The following is a 13041-nucleotide window of genomic DNA, read 5'->3' on the forward strand; positions in this document are numbered from 1 at the left end:
GAGACAGAGGACTGACTGTGAGAGATGAATAGTGCCCTGATGAATAGTGCCCTCTGGTCCATAAAGGGTCAACTGCCATCTATGGGTCTGGCCTTTCTGCATGGACATGTTCTTACCATTACCTCTGATTCAGACTCTACAAAGTTAACTGTCCTCTTTCCACTCCATCTGCTCTTCATTGAGCTATTTTGGTTAAAGCTTGCCATCCTCCCAGTTAGTGTGGCTCAAAAACATAGTCTTCCCTAACTCTGCCTCTCTCTGCTCCCTCAAAACTACCCAAGTCCCTCTGTAGCTCTTTTAAGGGAAGGAAAAGCCATTCCAGAGTCCAGAGAACTTTGCTTTCATAGCAATCTAGTTGTGAGTGTGCAGCTAGGGGTCTGGGAAGGCACTCACCTTGTTAAGAAGAATTTAACAGGCCCATCATGGGCAAAGAAGAGAAACAGTCATGCTAGCCCAGTGGACTCCACAGAAGCAGAACTTGTCAGAAACAAAGGACTTATGGACATAGGGACAAACAACTTTGCTCACATCATTTCCACATTGGTATTTTTCTCCTCCACATTGTTACCCCTTGGGAGGCTTCAGAAATTAGTGCCTTCTAGGGGGACCCAGAGTCAGGTAAACAACTGCCTTTTCCAAACAGATAATGATCTCCAGTACCTTTAAGTTGTTTTGAACTTTCTCATTGTTTCCAGTTACAACCTTCATGAATACAGAAAAAATTATTCATTTATTTTACATATGGGTTTTAGAACACTTATTAAGAATCAGCAATCTTATTCTCAGCATTTTATAGAGTTAAAATTATTCTTAAAACTCTTACAGTCTAGGAAGTCATGCAGTGTTGGAAACAGAGATGAGATTTAGGGTTTCTGGTTTAGTCCAGGCTGGCATTTTAAAAGAGGAAGTGACTTGAGACCCTTTAGCATTGCCTACAACAGGGGAAGAAGAGGAAGGTGGAGTCTTGGGTGAGATATGCTCCTAGTTCATCCTTGGAGTAGTGTCCTTGCCAACATCTCTCAAGGTCACCTCACATCACATTACCATCCTCAAATCCAGCTTCTGTTCTTATCTCAAACAAATGTCTTCCCTTTTTCTCTGCTCTCATGGTACAATGTGAACCATGGTACAACTGTACCATCTGGTTCTAGATGTTTTCCAGCCTCATGCCTCCAACATCATAAAGGTTTAGAGCATCTTCTAGACCAGGTCCACCGTACTTTTACTAAATCCTGAAAGTGAGTTTAGGCAGCAAAATAAATTTTAACAACTCCTTGTTCATTAATAAATATTTCCCACTGGCTTAAAGCTGTCACAGGCCAAGAGGGGTTGGTAGAGAATTAGGATGAGTTGAGATTCCTGTTGACAGCTGTCTGTGGAAGTACCTCTAGGTTACAGGAACCAAACAGAACCCGTCATATGTATTTCCTTCCAATGGCTTAACAAAGGCTTGTTTTCTTCCTAGAGGTTTCCATTTGTCACAAACTGGTAACCTGGGAAGCTCAATCTGGGAAGACCAATTTCAGGTCTTATGTTTTCTTGGAAATCCTCCATAAGCTCTGGGGTCTGGGACAGGTGACCTTCCTTTATACTCTCACAGCAATCGGAAGGAAAATGCATGCTGGTGACCCTCAATTATCTCCATCCCAGACACTGTTGGCTCTCATTCCTGTGTTTGCATATTTCTATGTGAAGAACCCACAGGAATCTCAAGAAGTACAAGTGTATTGTGTCCCCCTTTTATACAAAACTGTATGTGTGTTCATGTGCACACACACAAACTAACAGAACCACATGACTTATGGTGGAAACATTTACAAATCAAAGGTAACAGAAAACAGTGATCCCCTGTACCTCCCTGTCCCACACAGAATGAAGTCCAGGGTGAGCCTCACTAGACTGGACACACAATGGCAAGCTTTTCAGTAGAGAGGCACTCCACCCCCACAAACACTGTTCATATTTATAAGAACTGGGAGTGGGAGTGGGAGTGGGAGCAGTAGGCATGTGGCATAACAGCTGGTGCTTCCTGGATGAGGGTATAACTGTTTAAACAGGACAGGCTCCAGTGAAGCTCAGCCACCATTAGTCCATTCTTCCACTGAGCTGCTGAGTCAACTTCTTAGCTACTAAGAAAGGAGATGCTACTCCTCACTCTCTAATGGAGATGGGAATGTGCCATTCAGTTATTGAGCAACCATTAATTCAGTCAGGCAATGTGATAGTCAAGACATGACCCAAAACAGACATGGTCCCTGCACACATGGAGTTTACTGCCCCATGAAGAAGTCAGTGTGTTAACCAATTATCCCCTGATCACTGTGTCTCTGGATGCCATGACTGTTTGCAAATGTACACACATTCACACACATGCATTTTAATATTTTATTTTTTCCATGAAAATACAAGGGTTTGAGTAAAATTTTATTTTCAGCTTTCTTAATAACCAATCTTTATATTGAGCATCATTTAATATGACATTCTTCAAAATGTTATGATTTTCTGATCTGCTATAATTTGCATGTGTTAAAATTCACTTAAGCAATGGACATTTAATTCCCAATATTTCACTATTATCAATAATGCAACCATCTCTTTGCATCTCTGATTATTGTCCTACATCCTGAGAAGTTTTTACCCTCTAATTTGTGTCTCATCCATTAATAGTCCACATTCACAAGATTAGATTCCTGTTATCTCATGACAAAACAAAATGACTGAATTACTTATATTTTATATAAGAGAAAGAGAAACACATAGTCTTCATATCTCCTACATGATTTTCTGTATCTTTGTTGTAAGGGAGTTCTGACTAGCAACTTGATTTTTTATTATTTTATTGTTTCTTTGTAATTATACATGAGTATAGAATTCATTTTAATATAATTATACAAGCATGGAATATATCTTATTCTTATTAGAAATCTATTCTTTTGTATGTACACTGTTGTGGAATTCACTATGATGTAGTCATATAAGAACATAGGTAAATCATTTCTGGTTCATTCCACTGACTTTCTTTTTCCTATTCCCTCTCCCATCCCTTCATTCCCTTTTATCTAATCTACTGAACTTTTATTCTCCCTCTCATCCCCCTTATTGTGCATTAGGTTCCATACATCAGCAAAAATATTCAACCTTTGGTTTTAGGGGACTGGCTTTTTCACTTAGCATGATAGTCTCTAGATTCATTCATTTACTTGCAAAAGTTATAAAGTCATTCTTTATGGTTGAGTAATGTTCCATTTGGTATAAAATACCACATTTTCTGTTTGAAGGACACCTGACTTTGTTCCAAAGCTTACTATTGTGAACTTGGTTTCTATAAACATTAATTTGACTGCACCACTGTCACAATATCCTTTGGATACTATTTTTGGAAGCTTTTTCACTGCTGTGACTAAATGATCTGACCAGCACAATTATAGAGGAGGAAGGTTTAATTTGTTTTAGAGAACTTAGTTCATAGAAGCCTGGTTCCATTCCTTGGGGCTTGAGGTAAGGCAGAAGATCATGGTGGAAGAGCATAGCAAGGAAAAACATCTTGCATCATCAGGAAGCAGAGAGAGAGAGAGACACTTCATTCTCCAGATACAAAATATATACCCCACAGTCATGCCTCAATTCCCACCTCTTCCAGTCACACACTACCACTTCAATTAATCCCATATGGGATTAATTCATTGATTGGGTTAAGACCCTTACTACCCAATCATTTCGCCTCTGAACCTTCCTGTATTGTCTCTCATGTGAGCTTTTGGGGGACACCTCAAACCATAACATCCAAACCATAACAATTATATACCAAGAAGGATTACTGGGTCAAATGGTGGTTCCTTTCCTATTTTTCTGAGGAATCTCCATACTGCTCTCCAGAGTGGTTGCACCAATTTGCAGTCCCACCAGCAATGGATGAGTGTGCCTTTTTCCCCATATTCTTGCCAACATTTATTATTACTTGTATTCTTAATAATTGCCATTCTGACTCAAAAAACTTAGTACAAACCCAAAAAAACCTAATCAATGAATTACCAAAAACTGACCAGATAATTCTCAGAGGAAGAAATATAAATAGTCCAAAATATATGAAAAATGTTCAGCATCTCTACCAATTAGAGAAGTGCAAATTCAAACTACTCTGAGGTTTTAAATCACTCCAGTCAGAGTGGCAGTTCTCAAGAATACAAGTGACAATAAATGGTGGTTTGTTTGTCAACAGAGGTATTTAATGTAGTTAACTATGAAAGAAAAGGAAAAAGGCATTTATTTGGTAAACATGGCAAGTTCAGAGACCTCATGTAATAAAGATCATGTGGTGAAGGGAAGCAAATTTCTTTGTATTTTTAGACAATTTAATCCATATCAGTACTTTTGAGGATGATAAGGATAACAATGATGATGATGATGATGATGATGATGATGATGATGGTGATGATGGTGATGATGGTGATATTTACATATAGTTGATAGGGATGTGGATTTTATTCAAGAGCATGAGGTTGCAACAATCCCCACACTTTAGGTCCCCATAGTGCTAAAAGATTCTATGTCTGTTTTTCTGATTATTTTTCTATTTGACTAATAATACTTTGCCCATGCATTTTATTTAATTCATTTCATAAACACAACATTAATAGAGGTATAATACATTACACATGCAGTGGTGCTCTTAGCTTTAGAATCAGAATTACTTTATCTTGGAATTCAGACAAACCTGTCAGCACTGTATCCCACCAGAGTCAATATGCATGGGGATGATAGAGCTTCTTGGGAGAGGGCAGACCAAGCTTTTATGCCCGTGTTCAGTGACAATGGGTAGAACATTAGAAAAATCTTGTTTTCTAGTGCCATTCCTCTTTGGCCCACCTCCCAATATGCTAGATTCAAGGAAAAGAGCTTCGGTAACAAATTCTGTATAAAAGGTATGTATAAGAGGGATAAGCCACTAGTCATTTGCTTTTGGAGTGCTTATTTCACTCAGTATTTTTTGTGTGGTTCTCTACGCCAGTTCCTATAGCTGTTATTCATTTATATCCATGGCTGCATTGTGTTGTAAGGCATCAGTGTTCCATGATGTATCATTTCTTTTCTGTTTGATGACATTCTGCTTCTGTAAATACTCTTGCACACTTTCCTGATGCACACATTCAAGAATTTCTCTAAGGTCTCTAAGTAGGAATGGAATTAATGCAACTCAGATTTAAAGAAAATAAATTATTTTCTAATGTGCCTCTCACATATGTTGAACTTCCTGGGACCCTCCCAGTGCCACCACGTTTATCTGAGTTCCAAGGGAAAGTAATTTAATTCTCAAGTTGAGAGTACTACTGCCTATGCAATATTGTTACACCTGTATTAGTTTTTATTTATAAAATGCAATAAAAATGAATGGGAAAAAGTATATTCAATCAAACAAAAATAATCAGATAGAGAGACATCAGCGTACAATTTGATGGTATCAACTGCAGTGTGTAAGAGTTTTTCTTGTTCTTTGTTCTTATTAAAACTTGATATTATATCATTTCTTCATTCAGTTCAACATAGTAAGTATAAAATGGTATTTACTTTGTGATTTTACCCTGCATTTGCTAGATTACCAATAATTCTGTATTTTTTTTGTATGTTCATTGACCATTGTTGTTTCCTCTTCTGTGAGATTTCTGTTTATATGCTTTGCCTGTTTTCTCTTGAGTCTTTGTCTTTTTCTTATTGGTTACAAAAGTTTTCAATATGTTTAGACATTTCAGAATAGCTATATGTTACAAAATAATTTTAATACATGACTTGTGGTTTTACTTATTAAATAGTTTGAAATTTTAGTTAAAGCTAATTTCTTAGTTTTTTAAAAATGATATTAGTGCTTTGGGGGCTTCATAAGAAGTATTTACCTCCTAAAAATTTAAGAATACTCCATAGAATATATTTAAGAACATATTATATTTTAGAATTTAATATGTTAGAATATATTTAAGATTTTACATTGTTACTCTGCAATGTAAGCATCTCATCTACCTGAAACTGGACTTTGTGCTCTGAGCATGCAATGAGAAAGAGAGTATCATCTTTTCCTCCATGGATCCTCGATTGTCCCAGGGCTATTTACCAAGGCACCTGTTTCCTACTGCTCTGCAGTCTACCCATGCCATGTGTCAAATTTCCACATTTTATTGATAGGCCCTCTATTGTGTTGTTTTGGTTCATTACTCTAATTTTGCTCAAACATGGCCTGTCTTGATTACCATGCCTTTAACATATGCTATAATGGGCAGGAGCTGCTTAGTAAACAGAAAGTTACACCATGGGTGATGGCAGTTTTTAACTGGGCTTGGGATCCAGAGCTGAGGTCTGGGCTTGCCAGAGTGAGCATGCCTCGAATGTGGCCCCAGGCTGGTTCATGCCTAATAGGTACCAGGCAATTTGACAAGTCTAATGGCAAGCATCTGAAGGTGGCCACTAACTCTTTCCCAACTGAACAGCATCCTGTATGTGAAGATGTCCAGGACTACATCATGAAGGAGCTGCAGAGGGTGACACCACCCTCAGAGTTTTGAGGACAGAGACAGAACCCCAGTGGTGGGATGATGTTCCTCAATTGCTTTTGAAGCATTTGAAAGAAGAGGGAAGGGAAAATCTTGTGGAAAAGTTGTTGAAATCATGTTTTGGGGTTTGAGTTCCAGCTCTGCCACTTCCTGGCTGTATAATATCAAGTAAGTTAATAACTGTCTTGAGTCCCAGTTTCCTCTGTTGTAAAGTATAGCAAATAATCAAGCTTCATCAAAAACTTGTCAGGAAGATTAGGTGAGAATATGCACAAAAATAAAGTAACTATTAGTGATAGGCTATTTGATCATTACTATTAATATTTATAAGTACATTACATATGTTATTTTTTATAATTCTCAGAACAATGCAGGTGGTTGGAAATATTATTCTGTTTTCACAGATGAAGAAACTGATGACCAAGAAGTTCAGCAGCTGGTCCTAAGTAAGCTAAGTCATGATTAACAAATGGAAAAAACTAGTTTGACTATAGACCAACCGCACCAGTGTACTTCATATTGCCCCAGGCTGCCCTGGGTAAATATCAAGAGCTGGGGTCCTATAGCAAGGGAAATGCAAACTCTCCATCTGGAGAGAAATTAGGGTTTAAATGGATCAGGACACTGAAGAAGAGTCAACCTTTCTACAATATCTGCCCATTAATCTCATTACCGGGACCCTCAACTTCTAATTAGACCTAGAAAATCATAGTATGCAGCAACATCCCTGGGGATCCTAGAACCCACTAAACTCAATTCAGCTCTTCTACTATCACCTCCAAATTCATTATGGGATTCCCCCCTCAAGATGCAATTCCAGCAGCCCCCACTAACAAGGTGGAAACAATTTCATTCCTGAGGACTCATTATGAAACCACATTTGGAGAAAGCATCTCCCTTTTGTCTCTTTCTTCCACCTCCTTCTCACCTCCAGGTCAAGGCAAACCTAGGGGTTGGCTAAGAGCTTTCGCTCTGGCCAGAAATAAACCATTTGGTCTGGGGATGCTGGTCTGGCTTTTGCACTACCATTAACTCCATGGGTGACTTTGGAAACATGCATAAACTCTCTGGGCTTCCTTATCCTTGTTTGAAAAATGAGATGAATAACCCTTTATTTACTCCATAGAACCAAGATTAGGGGTGAAGTAGGGAATTGTGTAAAATCTTTTTAAGAAATATCAAAAGTGTCACAAAGCCACAAAGCACCATTACTGGATTCATTAGACACTTAGATTGTTTATAGGTTTGAGGCTCCCCAGACTCCCTCTACTCCCTGGGAGAGCTAATTTCTGAGGTCCCCATGGCATAACATTGCAGTGGATGGAGCTCCAGGACAGGATGATCTCATCTACCTTTCATTTTCTTATATATTGTCCTTCCTTGTTCTCTGGGACTAGGGCCTGAACAGTGCCTCAAATTCTTTCTTTCCCTTCTACAGAAACCATGCTGGTTATTTTACCTGCAACAAGGTGAGTAGTCTCCAGCAACTTGAGGCACCAAGTTGTTACTGAGTGAATCAAATCGTTCATTTCACAGGGGTTTCTGTAGGGAGAGTCTTGCTCAGGGAAACACATCGGAAGAGAGAAAAGGCTAGAACTCTTCTATCTCAGGGCACTATATCAGGCAGTCACATCAGATGGTAAAGGGTTTAGCTGGAATGTCAAAGCAGGGGGCCATGAATGCTCTATAACGGTGGCCTGAAGCTCATGCTGGACACCTAGAAATTTTAATCTAAGAGAACCTCTTCACTCAAGGTCATCATCATAATCTTAGGTGCATAGATGGTGCTTGTTCCTAGAATCTTGGTAAAGACAAATTCACCTCTACAGAGTAAGGGTTATAGAGCTGCTTTCTGATGTGTGATTTTCTTGCCTATTCTTTTTTATTCATAGAGCCTACCCTTTCTGTTTGCCAAATGTTTGGGACTGCTTTGTGAAAAGGAAAATATGAATGGATAAATTTAACTGTTCCCAAATGATTCTTTAGATATTCCCCCCATCTAGACAAAGAGGGCTGAATTTCCTACAGCTGTACATCTATGCCTGAGCACATACAATTCTCTTACCATCATGCATAAACTCCAGCTTATTCAGAAAAACTTTTCCAATTTCTAAAGCCCTCAATCTAATGCCCTCTTTCACTGATCTTGTTAATCTTATGGTCTTAGTTTCAAAGTTCACTCACTCATTTATTTCAGAAATACCCAATTTCTACTGTATATAACCTACTATGGCAGGCATTGAGAATGCAAAGCCAAATCACACATAAATTCCTCTGCAACCCAGAGTGGAGGGAAGGTGTGTTCCATAGAGAAATGACAATGCAAGAGGTTAACAGAGATGAGAGCTGTGATGTGTACAATTCAAGAGTGATGGGAATTTAGTAAAAGGAGTTTGGAATGGGGAAGAACCATAATAATTTTATTTATCTTTGGGTTTTTTCTTCCTTAGATTTGCTAAAGATTTATTTTATTTTATTTCTAACAGATCTATAATGATTTATGATCTATTTTTGTGTTCTGTTCTTTTTTTATTTTTAGCATTATTTTTTTCCCAGATCTCAAATAGTTCCTTGCGGGTGGGACTTCATTTGTTGACCTCAGGGAACAAAGTGAGAAAGGACCTAAATACATTTTGAGGAGAAGGAAGTCCAAGGCAGTGGTGGCTTCCAGCAATGCACATAGGAGTCAGGTAAGGTTACTGAGGTGAAGGCAGGAACAGAACCAATAAGTGAGGTGTGGCCTGAGGAATGACAGAAAAAACCCACTAAAGAACTTGGGGATATGCCATGGAGCAGCAAATGAAAATAGGTCAACATATTTTTTTTATTGAATAATTAAATAATCAAGGCTGATCCCTTCCACTCTGGAATGTCTTATTATAGAAACTCATGGAGCCAGAGCCTGGGGCCAACAGAACTGCAGTTACTGAGTTTATTCTATTGGGCTTGGTGGAGACACCTGAGCTGCGAACAGTTGTCTTTGTATTCTTCCTCTTTGCCTACCTGGTCACAGTTGGGGGCAACTTCAGCATCCTGGCAGCCATCTTGGTGGAGCCCAAACTCCACACACCAATGTACTTCTTCCTGGGGAACCTATCAGTGCTGGACATTGGGTGCATCACCGTCACTATTCCTTCAATGTTGGATCGTCTCTTGTCCCACAAGCAAACAGTTCCATATGCAGCCTGCCTCACACAGCTCTTCTTCTTCCATCTGTTGGCGGGAGTGGACTGCTTCCTATTGACAGCCATGGCCTATGACCGATTCCTGGCCATCTGCCAGCCCCTCACCTACAGTACCCGCATGAGGCAGACTGTCTAGGTACTACTGTTGGCTGCATCCTGGGCTTGTGCCTTTACCAATGCACTGACTCATACTGTGGCCATGTCCACACTCAACTTCTGTGGCCCCAGTGAGATCAATCACTTCTACTGTGACCTCCCCCACCTTTTCCAGCTCTCCTGTTCCAGCACCCAGCTCAATGAGCTGCTACTATTTGGACTGGGCATTCTTCTGGCAGGTGCACCTGTGATTCTCATTGTCACCTCCTACATCCATGTGGCAGCTGCAGTCCTGCAAATCCACTCTGCTGAGGGCAGGAAGAAGGCCTTCTCCACATGTGGCTCCCACCTTATTGTGGTAGGCCTCTTCTATGGGACAGGCATCTTCAGCTACATGAGGCTGGGTTCAGTGGAGGCTTCAGACGAGGACAAGGGTATTGGCATCCTCAACACTGTTGTCAGCCCCATGCTGAACCCACTCATCTACAGTCTCAGGAACCCAGATGTGCAGGGTGCTCTATGGAGGGTGGTCACTGGAAAGCAAGCACTGACATGAAGGGGTCTCAAGAAGGTAGAGACCATGACAGTAGTCCTCCCTAAAGCCTTGAACATGACCACTTTTGTTAGGAAGTAACAATCTTGTTTCCCAAGGATGCTTTACCTGATAATAGTATACAGTCCTGGACCAGAACCCTGGGTACTTGCCATTTGGGCCTCTAAACCCTTCCCAGTCCAGATGAAAGTGGAACCCAAGATGTTTTGTATCCTGGAGGTTCTTGGTCCTGCAGAAAGGACCTTCTGTTTACTTACTTAACCAGCGTCCCCAAAAGCACCAGTGAAGAGTCTCTCCAAAGTATAATGTAGCAAGTCACAACCTAGTGCCAGAATTTAGCATACCCTTCTCTCAAGCTTCCCCTAAAGCAGCTCCCACCACCTGTTTTCACACAAGATCCCACACAGTGACCCAGCTCTAGTACAGAAAATTTGAGAAATTAATTTCCAGTGTCCTCTTGACATTGCAAGATTCTGGGCTACTTAACTGTGAAGAGCATATATTTCCTTTGGGATTTCTCCTTCATTTTTCCAAAATGGAAATGTTCATTTATTTAAAAATTTTTCTTTAGGAATTGTACTTATGAAATTGAAAATAAAACAAAATTTTAAGAGTAGAAAATTAAAATCAAAACCTTTGCTTTCTCTGCCTCCGCTCTTCATGATTCTTATGAAATAACTACTGTTAAAAATTTGGTGCTGTTTCTTTTAATTTTTAAATATATATATATATATATAAACATGTTTATGTATCTTTATATCAATAGAAATATGTTCTGTATATTTCATATCAATAGGGGAATGTTATGTCATGGTTGCTATTCACATGGTATGTGGTAGGTAGCTTCTCTTACCTATCCAGTATCTACAAATTTACCTTTTCCATTTTAATGATTGACAAGCAGTATTTTATGAGTGAACAATAATTTACATAGCAATATGCCTTTTGATAGATTTTTACATTGTTTATAGATTTTCTGCATTTACAATTGATAACATATAGAATATTCTTTAGAAGGGTGTTTTCATTTATTTTTTTTATTTTTACTTTTGGTAGCAAGGGTTGAACTCAGGGGCACTGAGCCATATCCCCAGTCTTCTTTTTTTTTTTTTTTTGACTTTTTATTTTAATACAGGGTCTCATTAATTTGCTTAGAGACTCACTAAGTTGCTGAGACTGGCCTCCAACTTGAGATCCTCCTGCCTTAGCCTTCCAAACCACCAGGGTGTTCTAACTATTTGTGAACATTTCTGTAAGTTCTGTTGTGCAAAATTCCTGAGTTCAATGAAATAAAGTTTTAGATTTCTATATATAGCTTCCTCTTATCCTACAAAACTTTCACACTACTTTATTATTCCAATGATGAATGAAAATGATTGTTCTCCAAACTTTTGATAACTGTGACTGTTATAAATAAATTCTCCTAATTTTTGATAATACAATGATTGAAAATTTCTATTTATTATTTGATATGTATTTTTGATGTTCATATAAGGATAAAAGTATTTCCAAATATTAATTGTTCATGGGTAAGGACTGAATTGTGTTTCTCTCAAATTTTGCATGTAGAAGCACTGAGCCCAGTGTGATTTATTGGGAGATACAATCTTTAGAAAGTAATTATGGTTGAATGAGGTTATAAGGGTGGGGCCCTAATAGAATAGAGCTATGGCCTCATAAGAAGAAGACAGCTCTCTCTCCCCCCCCCCCCCCCTTTCCTTGTCATGTGAGGATGTAGTAAAAAGGGCTGTCTACAAGGCAGGAGGACAATCTTCATCTGAATCTGACCATGCTGACACACTGTACTTGGACTTCCAGCTTCCAGAATTGTGAGAAAATACATTTCTGTTATTTAAGCTATCCAATCTTTTTCATATTTTGTTAAGGCAACATGAGTGGACTAATATAATCCATTTCTATGTCTTCATTGGTAATTGTCTTTTCATGTCCTTTATCTCTTTTTTTAATGGATCATTAACTTTTTTATTAATTTGCAGGAACTCTATATAGTGTAAATATTAATCCTCTGCAACATATTTTGCAAATAATTCCACATAGTCTTTCAGTTGGCTAACTTTCTTTCATCTTTGTTTTTAAAAATCTTCCAACAATTAGAAGTTTTATGTTTTTGATGTCAGCTTCTCACACAACCAGTTATAGTTTCTTTCCTTGAGAGTAAGTAGCAGATATAATGGAAGAGCAAAAGAGTTACATTGGTGGTATCTGTTATTCAGATTTAGTGCTATAGATGGCTGTTATGAATGGAGCACATGTTGTTATTACTGAAATAGAGATGTCCTAGTTTCATCCTGGAACATATCCCATGGTTTATTTGGCAGCAGTGGTCGCCACAATCAGAAGTAAAGTTACAGTGGTCAAAAGGAGCTAATGGAAGGATGTAGACAGTAGGTCACTTGGAATCAAGAAAATGCTAGCTTGAAACACTACTCCTCAAATTCCTATGTGTCCTCAAGCAAATTACTGAATCAGTTTGAACTTCAATTTATTTATTTGTAAGATGGAAATAATAAAGGCACCCACTTTGTGGAATTGTTGAAATGTTTGATTGAGATTTAACATAATTAAAGCTCATGGTATAGTGCCATGTGCATAAAAGCATGTGATAAATTCTTCCAGGTGTTATGCTAATAACATTATTGGTGGTTCT

At 38.6% G+C, this 13041-nt stretch overlaps 2 protein-coding genes across 2 annotated transcripts in view; one reads left to right on the forward strand and one right to left on the reverse strand.

Annotated features, from left to right (window-relative positions):
- Positions 1–13041, reverse strand: part of LOC306656057 (olfactory receptor 1D2-like) — a 382885-nt gene that overhangs the window by 225383 nt on the left and 144461 nt on the right.
- Positions 9429–10376, forward strand: LOC306656066 (olfactory receptor 3A2-like; the record flags this gene model as incomplete). The annotated part of the gene is given in 2 exon segments (XM_079130943.1): positions 9429–9857; positions 9861–10376. Coding segments are annotated over 2 exon segments (945 nt in total).

Source organism: Sciurus vulgaris (genome assembly GCF_902686455.1).
Source record: "Sciurus vulgaris genome assembly, chromosome: 3".
NCBI lineage: Eukaryota > Metazoa > Chordata > Mammalia > Rodentia > Sciuridae > Sciurus > Sciurus vulgaris.